This window comes from Coffea arabica, chromosome 2e, assembly GCF_036785885.1.
Source record: "Coffea arabica cultivar ET-39 chromosome 2e, Coffea Arabica ET-39 HiFi, whole genome shotgun sequence".
In the NCBI taxonomy this organism is placed as follows: Eukaryota; Viridiplantae; Streptophyta; class Magnoliopsida; order Gentianales; family Rubiaceae; genus Coffea; species Coffea arabica.
The window spans coordinates 59,879,082-59,891,504 of record NC_092313.1 but is presented as its reverse complement, the minus strand read 5'-3'; the positions used below and the strand labels follow the sequence as shown (position 1 = coordinate 59,891,504).

At 33.7% G+C, this 12,423-nt stretch overlaps 1 protein-coding gene across 1 annotated transcript; it reads left to right on the top strand.

Annotated features, from left to right (window-relative positions):
* Positions 1-3,009: 3,009 nt before the first annotated feature.
* On the top strand, positions 3,010-9,413 carry LOC113732593 (uncharacterized). Its single transcript, XM_027258481.2, has 4 exons — positions 3,010-3,290; positions 5,222-5,315; positions 5,526-5,630; positions 8,882-9,413. The coding sequence occupies exons 1-4, from the start codon at positions 3,133-3,135 to the stop codon at positions 9,149-9,151; spliced, it is 627 nt and encodes a 208-aa protein (XP_027114282.1). The 5' UTR covers positions 3,010-3,132; the 3' UTR covers positions 9,152-9,413.
* Positions 9,414-12,423: the final 3,010 nt, after the last annotated feature.

Here is a 12,423-nt window from a genome sequence, read left to right as displayed (position 1 = left end):
CATAGTCAAAAGTGTAGGAGACATATACAATGATACTTGTTAAGGCTTACACATCATTTTTCAGTTATGGTCTAGCTATTTGCAATCAAAGTTATCAAATTATAGCCAATTGATTGATAAGGAACTCCGCCGAAAACAACTGCCTAAGAACATTTAACCAAACAATAAACAAGCAAGTTTCCAGTAGCACGACAAAACTAGTTGAGAGCAATTAGAAAATTCAATGTGGTCGAGCCTCAACTAAATTCTACAAAACTAAAGCATCAAGCATTTCAGAAAAAAATCTCTTAGCGTGCTAACAAATGGTGAATAAGTACAGTAACAAAGAAACAATGCAAATAAAATCTTACCAAACAAGAAAAGGATGAGGAACTTTAGAGCTTTTCATTTCTATTATGTGGAAATGAGAAGGAAGAAAGTAAGAAAAGTTTTAAACTTTATTTGGCAGTGTCAAATCTAGTTTATATGTTTCATGTTGTAAAGATTTGCATCTAAAAAGAGAGTCAATGGTAAGTAAACTAACCCATTGCTTTATTCTTTAATCTAATGGTGGAGGTATGATAAAAGTACATGCAATAGTTGATCAAATCGCTAGTATTTTTACAAAGTACAATCTAACTTTAAGGGAAAAAGCAAACATCTAATCACATTAGGTAATTCAAGGTAGTAGAACAGTAATATATGATTTGTATTATCATCTTATGCAAAAAGAAGAGAAAATCCAAGGACAACGTCTTCGAATTAACGGCCAAAGGTTTCAAACTCTAGCAAAATGCACCACAAAGTTGTGTGCTAATTTTACAATCGAACGGTAACTAAGAACATAACATGTGATAAATGAAAACCCACCAGCTGAAAATCCACAAAAAAGAAGAATTAATATTATAAAATAAAAAAAATAAAAGGGTTTTGTTTCTTTTATACATTTTTTTCAACACTAAAATATAACTTTTGTTCGATTTTTTCTCAAACACCTAATATAGTTATATTTACTTTCTAAATAAATAAGGTTGCATTTACACTTACACTTTAATGGCTTTTTCTTTGGTTGTAATACTGTAAAACAGATTATCCTTTATGCATTTTTTATTACCACAAAAATATAATTTTCTGGTAGTTCTTTTTTTTTTCTTAAATAAATAAGCTTGTATTTACATAGAGAGTTGCTACATTATCTGTAATTTTAATTTAATACTATACATAAATTATACATAAGGCAGCATTTGCCCTAAGACTCTTAATTTATCCTTTGATCATGATAGCTTAAAATAAATTTTGTTTTATGTACCTTTTCTCTCATCGCAAAAATATAAATTTTGACTATTTCTTTGATGGCTAGATTTAAGTCACAATTGCTAGCCCTTTGCTTCAATCCAATTATGATACTACAAAATAAATTATCTTTAATGTAGGATCTATTTATGATTACAAATATATAATTTCTTGGTGTTTCTTTTTTCTCTAAATCTCAAACAACAGAAAAATCTAAAAAAGGAAAAAAAACTAAAGCACAAATCCTCACAATGATACACTCATATTTCTTTTTAAATAAATAAACTTGCATTTACATTTAGAGTTGTTAGGCTCCGTATTTAATTTCAATCCTCTACACTAATTATATAAATAAATTTCATCCATTTATTTACATGCACAAGCCAATACAAAAACTGCTAGGAAAAAACAATAAATTGGCACTACAATATTTTAGATTTACTGTTCCTCTTTCGTTCATAGCGTTAGCTTGGCTACCTAGTATAGTAGGCGTAGGTAGAATCTAGAATCTTGTGTCCGGCAAAATAATGAACAAATAACAAGAATTGAAGTCATTTTCTTTACTTTCACAATCCAAGAAATGAAATGAGGTGTCATTATAAAAATATTAATCACATTTTATTCCCTTAAAAAATATCCCATTTCTCAGTTTACCCCATAATCTTTAATTTTGTTCACTTAACTCTCTTTAGGATAAAATTGCCCTTGCATTATTTTGACTTTTCATTTACCTTGTTTTCCTTTCTTTTATTTCTTTTTCTCTTTTTTCTTTATTTAATTCTTCCTCTTTCCCAAAAAAATCTTCACCTTAATGATTGAAATTAAAAAAGAGGAATTGCAGAGATTTATCTTCTCCTTAAATGATTAAAAAAATATTCAAATCACTTTTCTAAAATACAATTTTTTTAGCTTTTCAATTTTTTTAATTTGGGGGGGGGATGGGTTGGGTGACATGGGGGGAGGGAGTGTAAGCAAGAGGTCTCGAGTTCGAGTTCTTCTGCTTACACTTAAAAAAAAAAATTATGCAATTCTTTTAATTTTGGATTTTTCTCTTTCCTTTCTAGTTTCTCATTTTATTTTTAAGAAAATATCATAAGATGAAATTGTTTTCCTTTCTTTTATTTCTTTTTCTCTTTCTTCTCTCTTTCATTCTTCCCAATAGAAATTCTATTTCAATGAAAATTTTTGTTTTGAGTTTGTAATTGCATATTTTTGGGTGAAGGTTTAAAAGGCATCAAAAACTAATTTTGAATTTTTGTATGATGCCACGTGTCACAAATTTCAATTGATAATTATTAATCAGGCCACAATTTCATCTTAAGATATTTTCTTGGGAATAAAATGAGAAACTAGAAAGGAAAAAGGAAAACCCAAAATTAAAAGAATTGAAAGGCTAAAAAAATTGTATTTTAGAAAGTGATTTGAATAATTTTTTAATCATTTAAGGAGAAGATAGATCTCTGCAATTCCTCTTTTTTAATTTCAATCATTAAGGTGAAAATTTTTGTGGGAAAGAGGAAGAATTAAATAAAGAAGAAAGAGAAAAAGAAATAAAAGAAAGGAAAATAAGGTAAATGAAAAGTCAAAATAATGCAAGGGTAATTTTGTTCTAATGGGGTTAAGTGAGCAAAATTAAAGGTTAGGGGATAAACTGAGAAATTGGATATTCTTTAAGGGGATAAAATGTGATTAACCCTAAAAATATTCCAGTATTCTGAACAAAAACTAATACCTTTTGGTTCTTGCCCATCGGTCCATTACTGCCCTCCCCCTCTCTCTCCTCCTCGCCCTCCCGTGCAAAGCCGAAAGTGCAGACTAAATTCAAAGAGAAAGACAAAAAAAAAAAAAGAAAAAAAAAAGATGGAAGATTTTGAGAAGAAGGTTTCAATCTCGGATGAACCAGACAAGATGGATACCGAGGATACTGTTGTTGTAAGCGCTACAAAAATCGTGGGTTTACTTCGTAAATTCCTCGCCGTCCAACAACGCAGAGCTCAAGCTTATGCAAAACTCAAAAGGTTAAAAAAAATTGAGTTCGATAATTTTAAAATTTCATTAGAAATTCCTTTTAATTGAGTTTTGATACTTGTTTTCTTTTAGCAAACGGAGCTTCTGAGAATCAAATTTGCACGGTTAGATTTTCGTGAGTTTCTTCTTGTTTTAGAAAATGATTTATCATTTTGTAGCTTGCATTGGAGGATAATTAGGGCTTAATTAAATTCCTTAAGAACAATGAACTGTTGGAATGACAGAATCTTTGCAGAAATTTAAAATGAGTAAGTGGAGCTTCTGAAATCGAATTTATGCGGCTTGCGTTATGACAGATTTCTCCTATTTAGTAATGAGAAGTTGAAAAGTTTTAGATTTTTGTGGAGGATAACAAGGGCATGATATATGTTCCTTTAAAACAAGGAAGTGTTGGGAATTGTAGATCCTTGATAGCTTGCCGAATGTGTAGTTTTGGAAGGTTGCAGACTTCTGTTCTGTTTTTTTGAAAAATTACAGATTTTAGGTATATTGTGCCTATGGATGAAGTATGTGAAAAGCGTCTTCTTGTGGTATTGAATGGGGGATGATGGAGTGCATGGTGACTTTAGTGCTTGGTGATAATAGACCAGTAGTGCAACCATTGGACCTTGGTCCAATGGCCAGGGAGAGCCTCTTTAAAGCTCTCCCACAAAGAATTATAGTTCTTCCTTGTTCTTAAAAAGTCCAGAGAGTGTAGTAGTGCACTTGTCGGGTTTGGCGGTTCACTCCCCAGCCCCCAAACAAGCTGCTTTGGGCTCCCCTTCCTCCATAGTGTTGATTAGTGTAGAAAAGGATAGATAGTTGCCGTTGCAGGGGAAAAAAAAGGTAGTAGATTAGTAATGCAGAGTTGAAGAAATTGGCTAAGACAATTATGTTGTGTTTTCTGTAGTTTGATAATTTTGTTGCAATGTTAAAATTTGTATTGATCAGTACTTATTAGTTGCCCTGAATGAGTTAAGACAGGGCATAAGACATAATGTACGGGAAAAGAGAGGGTTGCTAGGCCCCTAATGTTCTTTGTTACAAATGGAATTCGGATTCTACAGGGGATTTCTGATGGAAACTAGAGTTTCTTGTTTTTGACAAGCTAATTTCCATGTTGTTGTATGGGAATTTGAGTAGATTAAGAAAAGTAGATTAGGCACCACAGATATTCTCTCTCTCCCTCCCTCCCTCTCTCTCTCTCAACACTAGTTTGCCGCACTGAGCCCAGTAGTTGACTGATGATTACAAGCTCTTTTTATTTCTTAGTGATGGCCATAGAGTGTATGTAAGCAACGCTATCCACAATTTTTAGTGGTTTATCTCAATTATACGACCTAAAAAAGCTTTCAATAGCTTCCTTTAAAATCTAAGCCTTTTGAAACACCATTTGCATGACATTGTGAGTGCTTCCCATTCCCTTTAACTCATCAGTAAAAGTTAGGGAATCTATGTACTACAAGGGTAAATATATGAATTGGACAAAAACTACATTATCCATTCTGGGTAGGCGACAATGAATTTGGGAAAGGCCAAAAAAGAAAACTGGGCATTATCAATGGGATGGAGGCAGTACTGGTTTGGGTTCCTTATTTCCTTTTTAAAGAACCATGGCTATGTAGGTGTGACAACCTGGTTAAGTTACTAATGAGTTGCCTTAATCTTTGTCAATTGGACAAAAGAAAAAAAGATTTTGGTTGTATGTGTGCACCACCTCCCACATGAATAGGATGATGAGTTAATCTTTTATTGTTCTTTGCTGATCTTACAATTTTGTTGTATTGCAGTGGTTAAGTTACTAATGAGTTGCCTTGATCTTTATCAATTGGATGAAAGAAACAGATTTTGGTTTTATGTATGTACCAATTTCCAAATGAATAGGATGATGGATTATTTTTTTATTGTTCTTTTGTGATCTTACAATGTTGTTGTATTACAGTGGATTTGAGGACTATATGGTGTCAGGAAGTGAGTCAGCTTACCAACAACTTTGCAGTGAGATCACTGTTGAATTCAATGACTGTTCAAGAGAAGTTAGTGAGTTTTGCATTTGCTTTTAGTTTTTTGTTATTGTAGTAGTTACTGTTTTGTATTATAACCTTCTTAGGAGGTCTAGAAATTGAGGGACATGTTCAGGGTTGTTTTGTTTAGACTTTTAATCGGGCCCTTCTGTGTACCCTTTCTTGTTCCTTTGGATTATGCCATCTTTAGCATATAAATTTAAAGTAATTCCTTTAATGCAGGTCCTTGATTTGGAATCACTCTTTCGCAGCGCTGATTTCTTTCGGGAGGATCTTGCTTGTCTACTCAAATCAGTTCAAACACAAGAAAAGCAGAAGCTGCAACTGGTACTTTTTACTTTTTGGGTCGATGTTTCTTTGTTCCTCCAGTTAATAAATCAATGAGCATATGTGTATTTGCTGACAAGGTTGATAGTGCTTTAGGAGAGTGCTTTAGGGTCTGAATATTGTTTTCCTGTTATAACTATTAAATGATGGCATCTCTTATTCCTTCTCCCCCTCCCTCCCTCCCTCCCTCCCTCCCTCCCTCTGTGTGTGTGTGTGCATGCAAGTGTGCGCTACATGCACTTACATAAGTCAAACACATCTGTGTTTGTCACACACTTTTTCATTGTTCTCAGATGAAAGAAAACATTTTTTACATTAGCACACATGTTACACAGACATGTCAAACTATGTATCTGTCACACACTTTTCCCTTGTTCCCAGATGAAAGAAAACATCTTTTTATAAGCACACGTGTTTTCCTCTTCCAAAGGCCCAGTACTGTCATTAGTAATACTGTAATTGCCAAGTCTGGTCATCTAACATCCGGATGTCTAGCAAGCACCAAAAAAATCTGAGTCTCCGTCTTTCTCTTAGCATGTCTTTTGCAGCCTAATGTCAGTAACGGAGTAGAACCAAGATGCCTGACGTAATTTCCAGTTCTGATTCCTGCCAGGTGCTCTTGTTGGCTAGCAACTATCTTGTGATGATGCACAAGTCATTAACCAGTAACACAAGAATTGATTTGGTGGGGTTTCATGCATTTCCAGTACCAAATCAATTCCACTACCATCATCTCATTTCCAGTTTTATAGGTTCTATGTGAAGCTGGATCAAAATGCATACGTGTGCTTGCACCCATTACCTCAATGGGCATTAGTATCTTGACTTTTCCTCATTTAAGTGAATTATAATGTAATATCTGGTTTTCAACCCATTGTGGGAAATATGGTTTATTCCCTGACAACGTATGCCCTTATGCTTGTCTTTACTTTGAGTTTATGTTTAGGTGGGGCAAGTAAACAATAGCATTGGGTTGATGTACTTTTTGAAAATTGAGAGTCTTTCTCTGATTTCTGATCCCTTTTATCCTGTTTCTCTAATAAGTGAATTTTGTCAATTAGGTTCATGGTGCTTTGTAGCTTTGTATAGAGATTGAGCAAATCATTTTCATACTGCAAATCTTAAACACTGATTTATTTTTTTTAAGTTCTTGGAACTAATTCAATGGAATGTAAACAGATCCTGAAACTACTTAAAACATTTTAGTCATGACTTGACACCCAAGTTGACTGAGCTGTTAGAATTTTTCTATTTTTGAAGTCTTGAGACTCCTGTAAGATATTCCAAATAGAGCAAGCAGGGTTTCACTGAAAGATCCCTGAAGGATTCAGAACAATTTCACGTCAAATAATAAGATGTTAAAGCTCCGACAAGAATGAGTTAAACATCCAAGTTTTTGTTTCTTTTTTTTTCCTTGGAATTTGTCTTTCATTGAATCATTGATTAATTAGTCTGAAGGCCTTGCTCTTGTGCCAATTTCATCTCTTATCCAGGAAGTGACCCTATCCCTGTTTATTCTTTATGGTGTCTTACATGAGAGCCTTTATCTTGGCTTAATAAACTAAAAAATGATTCTTTAGGTTTAATTCAAGAATTCTAGGTCCATCTTGGTGAAATTAAGGACAAGGAGAAATTACAATTTAAGTACTGCTAGATCATCTAAAAAATTATTGGTTTGAGGAGCAGAGAAACTAATAATTGGGACGTTCAGAATTATGTAGCATATATGGAAGAACAGAGAGTCTGAAATTCATGAAGCGGTTTAAACTTTTACCTTTACCAAGATTTTCTGTGATTTTTACATTGCTTGCTTTCCATTTCAAAGTTAAACCTAGGTAGCTTTTGAGATCTGTATATCATTCATTTATTCGAAGAGGGAGAGTTTAGGAGAAATTATTAAGGTTCACAATCTTTATTGGGGGAAAATAGGCTAAAAAAAGAAGAGAAAAAGATGATGATTTGCATCTATCTGTCTTTATGTTAACAAATTTAACATATCAGCTTATTCGGAAAAGTAACTTTATAAAAAGAAATTGAAAGGGAAACAGGAAAAGGTAATTAAGATTGCATGAACGGTTTCCATATTTTTGCCTGAGTCCTTTTTCCTGTAACCCCCATGGTCATGAAGTAATGACACGTGCCTCTTTCCTTTTACTGTGCATTGCATGATCCGGTTACAGATACAATGCTAATTATGGTTGGCCTGTTGGTCATTCTTGATGAGATGAGCAACCATCAATTAGCGTTCTGCTTTCTTCAGTATGGCAAGGAATTGTAACACATCCCGTTAATATAACTTCCTAAAATGGCCTGCTGGTGTGGATGATGACAACTACCTTTTCCAAGGGAAATATGCTGATATAAACTAAGCCCATTGTTAAAGCGGTGGTAATTGGAACATGGAAAGGTGAAGAATTGCATCTCCAGAGCACAAATATGCTGTTGCACTCTGTCAATTTGCTTAAATTGGTATCACAAGAACATTGAATTGCACATTCAACTATAAGTCAATGTGTTTGTGTGATACCTATCTTCGTGGGACATATTTAATATGCTGTTATTTTGATATACATCTCATTTACTCCCACAGATCAGTGTTAAGTGCATGAATCGTTGTTTTAGTTTTACTGTTCATATTGTCGAAGGAGACTAAGCAAATCAAGGGTGTGTGAGCTTAACTCTGTCTTGCAATTATCTGGTCATGTTAGTGCACTTGGAATCTCTCTCTCTCTCTCACACACACACATCATGCATGGGATGCATTAATTTAGAACATGAAGGTTATGTTGACATTTTTTCCTCAACAAGTAATCAGAGATTAACTTGTTATTTCCTTTCTCGTAAATGATTATGCTTAAAATCTGTGTTTACGTGCTTTCAGGATGTTGTTTTATCAGAGTTTTGTTTTGGTTTCAAAGCATTTAGTCTGTGGTCCTACATTATTCCAAAGCCTTTAGTATGAGTTTTTATTTTATTTTTTAATTTTTTAATCCCTAACTGCTGGAATGTTCTAGTTTTCTGGATGCGCTTGTATGACTCAATAATTGACAGATTAGGTCTCAGACCTTGTTTGGCTTTTGACTGGTTGATGGCAAACAATTTGATTATGATGGCTTGTTTGTTCAAATCATCCGTCTTGGTGTATTTAGGTGTTACCTTGTATGCAATTAGTTCTGTAGTAACTCTCTTTCTATGCACTGTGTTTGGTGCTAATTATTCTGCTTGATACATCTTGTGTCTCTTGCTCGCAGACTGCTACCATTCAGGTGTTGAAGAAGGTTGGCCGTCCTTCAGAACGTCTTGTGAGCCACGAGAATTGCAGATTTAATAGGGCAATTGGACACCAGTGTGTGCATATCAATAAGATAACTGAAGCCTCTGGAACTGAAGAGGCAGAGGCTGATGCAGAGTACGATAATGCTCTAAAGGAAGCCATCAAAGGTGTGCAGAATGCTGTAATTACCATAAATGAACATTTGGAAGAAGTTAGGTATGAGATTGCAGCCCTGGAAACCGAGTAACTACTTCACAGCATACTTGTAGAACAGTAACTAGTACTTATCTGGTAATAGCATGATATTTCCTGTCTAAGTTGCATCATTATAAAAGATCAGTTGGATAGGTTAAAAGATTGGGGATACTCTCCTTAACAACTGTATATTCTTCTCGATGTTTTGCCCAGTCGAAATGTCTGTAATTTTACTTTTTTTGTCTTTAGTAGCAATGCTAAGTTATTCAAACACCTCAAGCATGGTAAAAATCTCAAGTACTCGAGTTTCAGTATTCTTTTGTTTTGGTTATCAAACGGGGCCTACAGGGAAATGAGCTATTTTACCAATTTTTGCCAACGCTCATGACAAAAAATATAGCAGGTATTTGTCAATCCAAGGGAAAAAGTTATCCTTTTGATGAAAACCTCAGGTTCACCTCCAAGTAATATCTTCTGTAAATACCATTTAGAGGGAGCGTCACTTTGATATGGTAGATACTGTTAACCTATCTCAGTGAATGTTATTGACAAGCTCTGAACTAGGTCAAATTAAGGAGGTATCCATACTTCACATTTTTCCTTGTTCACCATAATATGCTTTTTGCAAGTTCTCTTTTCGCAAACAGCATTTTCATTTGTATCACATAGTCGAGATTTCCTTGCCTCTGACTAAAATTAAATGTTTTTGGTTGATGTCAATGTCGAAATGCTACAGAGGCACTTTAGGAACTCGTGGTCAATGAACCTTTTCATCCTCTCTCGCATTTTTCACTTGGCGGATTGGGGAACCTAATTTCACTGTCAATTTGAGTCGCATATTTTTCCCCTCGTCGGCCTTATAGTGGTTGAGAGTATAATGATAATAATAATAATGTATCCAACGAAATAGGAACACGCTTGGGAGCTAATGCATGGTTAAAATGATAAGAGCAAAATAACTTATTAATGCGTTACTATTATTTGAAAAATAAAAATAAGAGATTACCTTATTTATGTGATCTTATTCTCAAAAGCTTAATATTAGCTGATTATAGTTTGGTCTTTTGAATCTAAATGCTATATTGAGGTTATGTTATTAGAGGCACTTTTATGAAAACCCTCCAACTAAATTACTCGAGAGGAAATTCGTTTGTGTGTGTTTATGCTGGGAATTAAAATAAATATGAAAAAAAGATACTTCTCTTCAGCATTTCAATTTATTACTTGGTTCTAGCAACTCTGGTTCTTTACAATCTGGAAAACTAAAAAAGTAAACTATGGCTCAGATTAATATTAGCTTGATTCGACAATCATTGTCATCTTTTCCCTATTATATTTATTGTCACAATAATTAGAGTTGAAGATTATGTGTTGTCTTATGTTATTTGTCTGTGGGATCAAGTCCACCTTGCAACAATAAACGCACTTCGAATTATCTCCCAACATAATCAGTTAGAAATTATAGTTAAAAGTTTTTTTTTTTTTTTTAAATTTTCAAAAAACCAGTTAGATATACCCAAGCTAAGTTAGGCTACTAGGGCATAACTTACACCATGGAGAGCATCTGGGATTGGGCAGGTAACGTTGGAGTTTGATGCGATTTTTGGTGTATACTTATGAACATGATTATATTTATATATCGATTTAAATATAGAAGAAAAATCTATACATATCACAAATTTTTTCATGAAAATACACCATATTATATAAAAAGCACAACAAGCATACAAACCACATGAAAACCATGAAAAAATATTTAGTGTCTCTGAGTTTCAATCAACATTCAAGCAAGCGACCCCAATTTAATGTATAATTCTTCCAATCACAATAAGAGTTTGGAAACCATATACTACCTCAAGTTGATATGAAGATGCAGTGGTATATAAGCCAATGGATCAACATGTAAACCAATTCCATTATAATTGAATAATGTCAAAAAATTTTGCCTACGTCAAAAGCATTTCAAATTTGTTGGAGGAAATGATCAAAAGGGAAGCAATAGAACTAACTTGTCAGAACTAAAGGGAAGCAAAAGAACTAAGAGGTTCAATCCAGAACATCTGCTGATAAATCTTGTTGGGTTTTCCTAACGGAAGAAAAGGGGTAATGCTGTTTTCTTCCAAGTCATAAATACCTAATTCATGACCTTCATATGCACAGTTGAAATCATAAATCTTCTCAGGAAAATCATCAAGAAAATACACCGAATTCCTCTTCAACCCCGGATATTCATTTGCACACAGAACGAAAAATTGATTCAATCCCAATAAAATCACGCGATTATCGAGACAGTCCACATATTCTACATTTTTCTCCTTCATATTCAACTTGTAAACATCAAACCTTAGAGTCTTGTATGGGACAGCATTTTGGTTATCCTCATTAAGAATAATAACATCACCATAAGCATCATGATTGGCATAATGTTTGATAACCATGAGAAGATCTCCAGTAGGATTGTCGACAACATAATACTTTTTGATGTTGCATTGCTTTTCCTCTAAATCTGTTCTGATCCTTTGAACTTGTGAGGCCTAAAATATGGTTTATGCATGAATTGTTTTCTATTAGGACTCCAATATGTTCAAAAATTGTAAGCCTCGATGCATTCATCACCAGAGAAGGTATAAGCTGTTGAATGCTTAATTGAACACACAATTTGAACAAATTGATCCATATAAATAAGATTTCATGTCTCCTAAATAGTTATTAATCGTTAGAAACATGCTTGGAGTTGTATCTCTTCATATGACGGTTGAAACCTGAAAGGTTGTGAATGAAATGTAGAAAGCTATATCTAAAATTTTGTCTGAATTTTCAATATTTTAAAATATTCTAACAATCCCCCACTATTTTCAACATATTGAAAATTTCTTTATGGATTATTAAAAATTTTGATAATCTATGCATAAACAATAGTATCTTTCGATTGAACCACCATCTTAGTGTTAATTGATTATAACTTGTTAATACTATTTGGTAGACAATCTTTGAACTAAGAGTGTATGCAACAAGCCACATAAATTAATACACACAAATTCACTTCTCTTCAATTTGTTTATATAAGCTGTACATTAGGTCTTGTATCCCTATCCTATCATGAACGTATTCAAAGTTAAGTTCTAAACTTTGTGGATACCATCAATTCAACATTCATATAGGCAGGCTCTTAATGCCCTCGCCATTTGTAGCATCTTACCAACTTCTTAAGAACTCTAAATTCAACATTTCAATTCAAGCGAGAAAAATCACACTACACCTTTTGGGAAGTTTTATAGTGTTCAAACCACCATATCAATGTACTTTTACTCATTGAATTCAAGG

Bases quoted from the DNA above. Each gene is read 5' to 3' on its own strand.
- LOC113732593 (XM_027258481.2), top strand. From the start codon at position 3,133: ATGGAAGATTTTGAGAAGAAGGTTTCAATCTCGGATGAACCAGACAAG. The intron at 3,291-5,221 runs GTTAAAAAAAAT...GTTGTATTACAG, and splicing joins GCTTATGCAAAACTCAAAAG to TGGATTTGAGGACTATATGG. The intron at 5,316-5,525 runs GTTAGTGAGTTT...CCTTTAATGCAG, and splicing joins TCAATGACTGTTCAAGAGAA to GTCCTTGATTTGGAATCACT.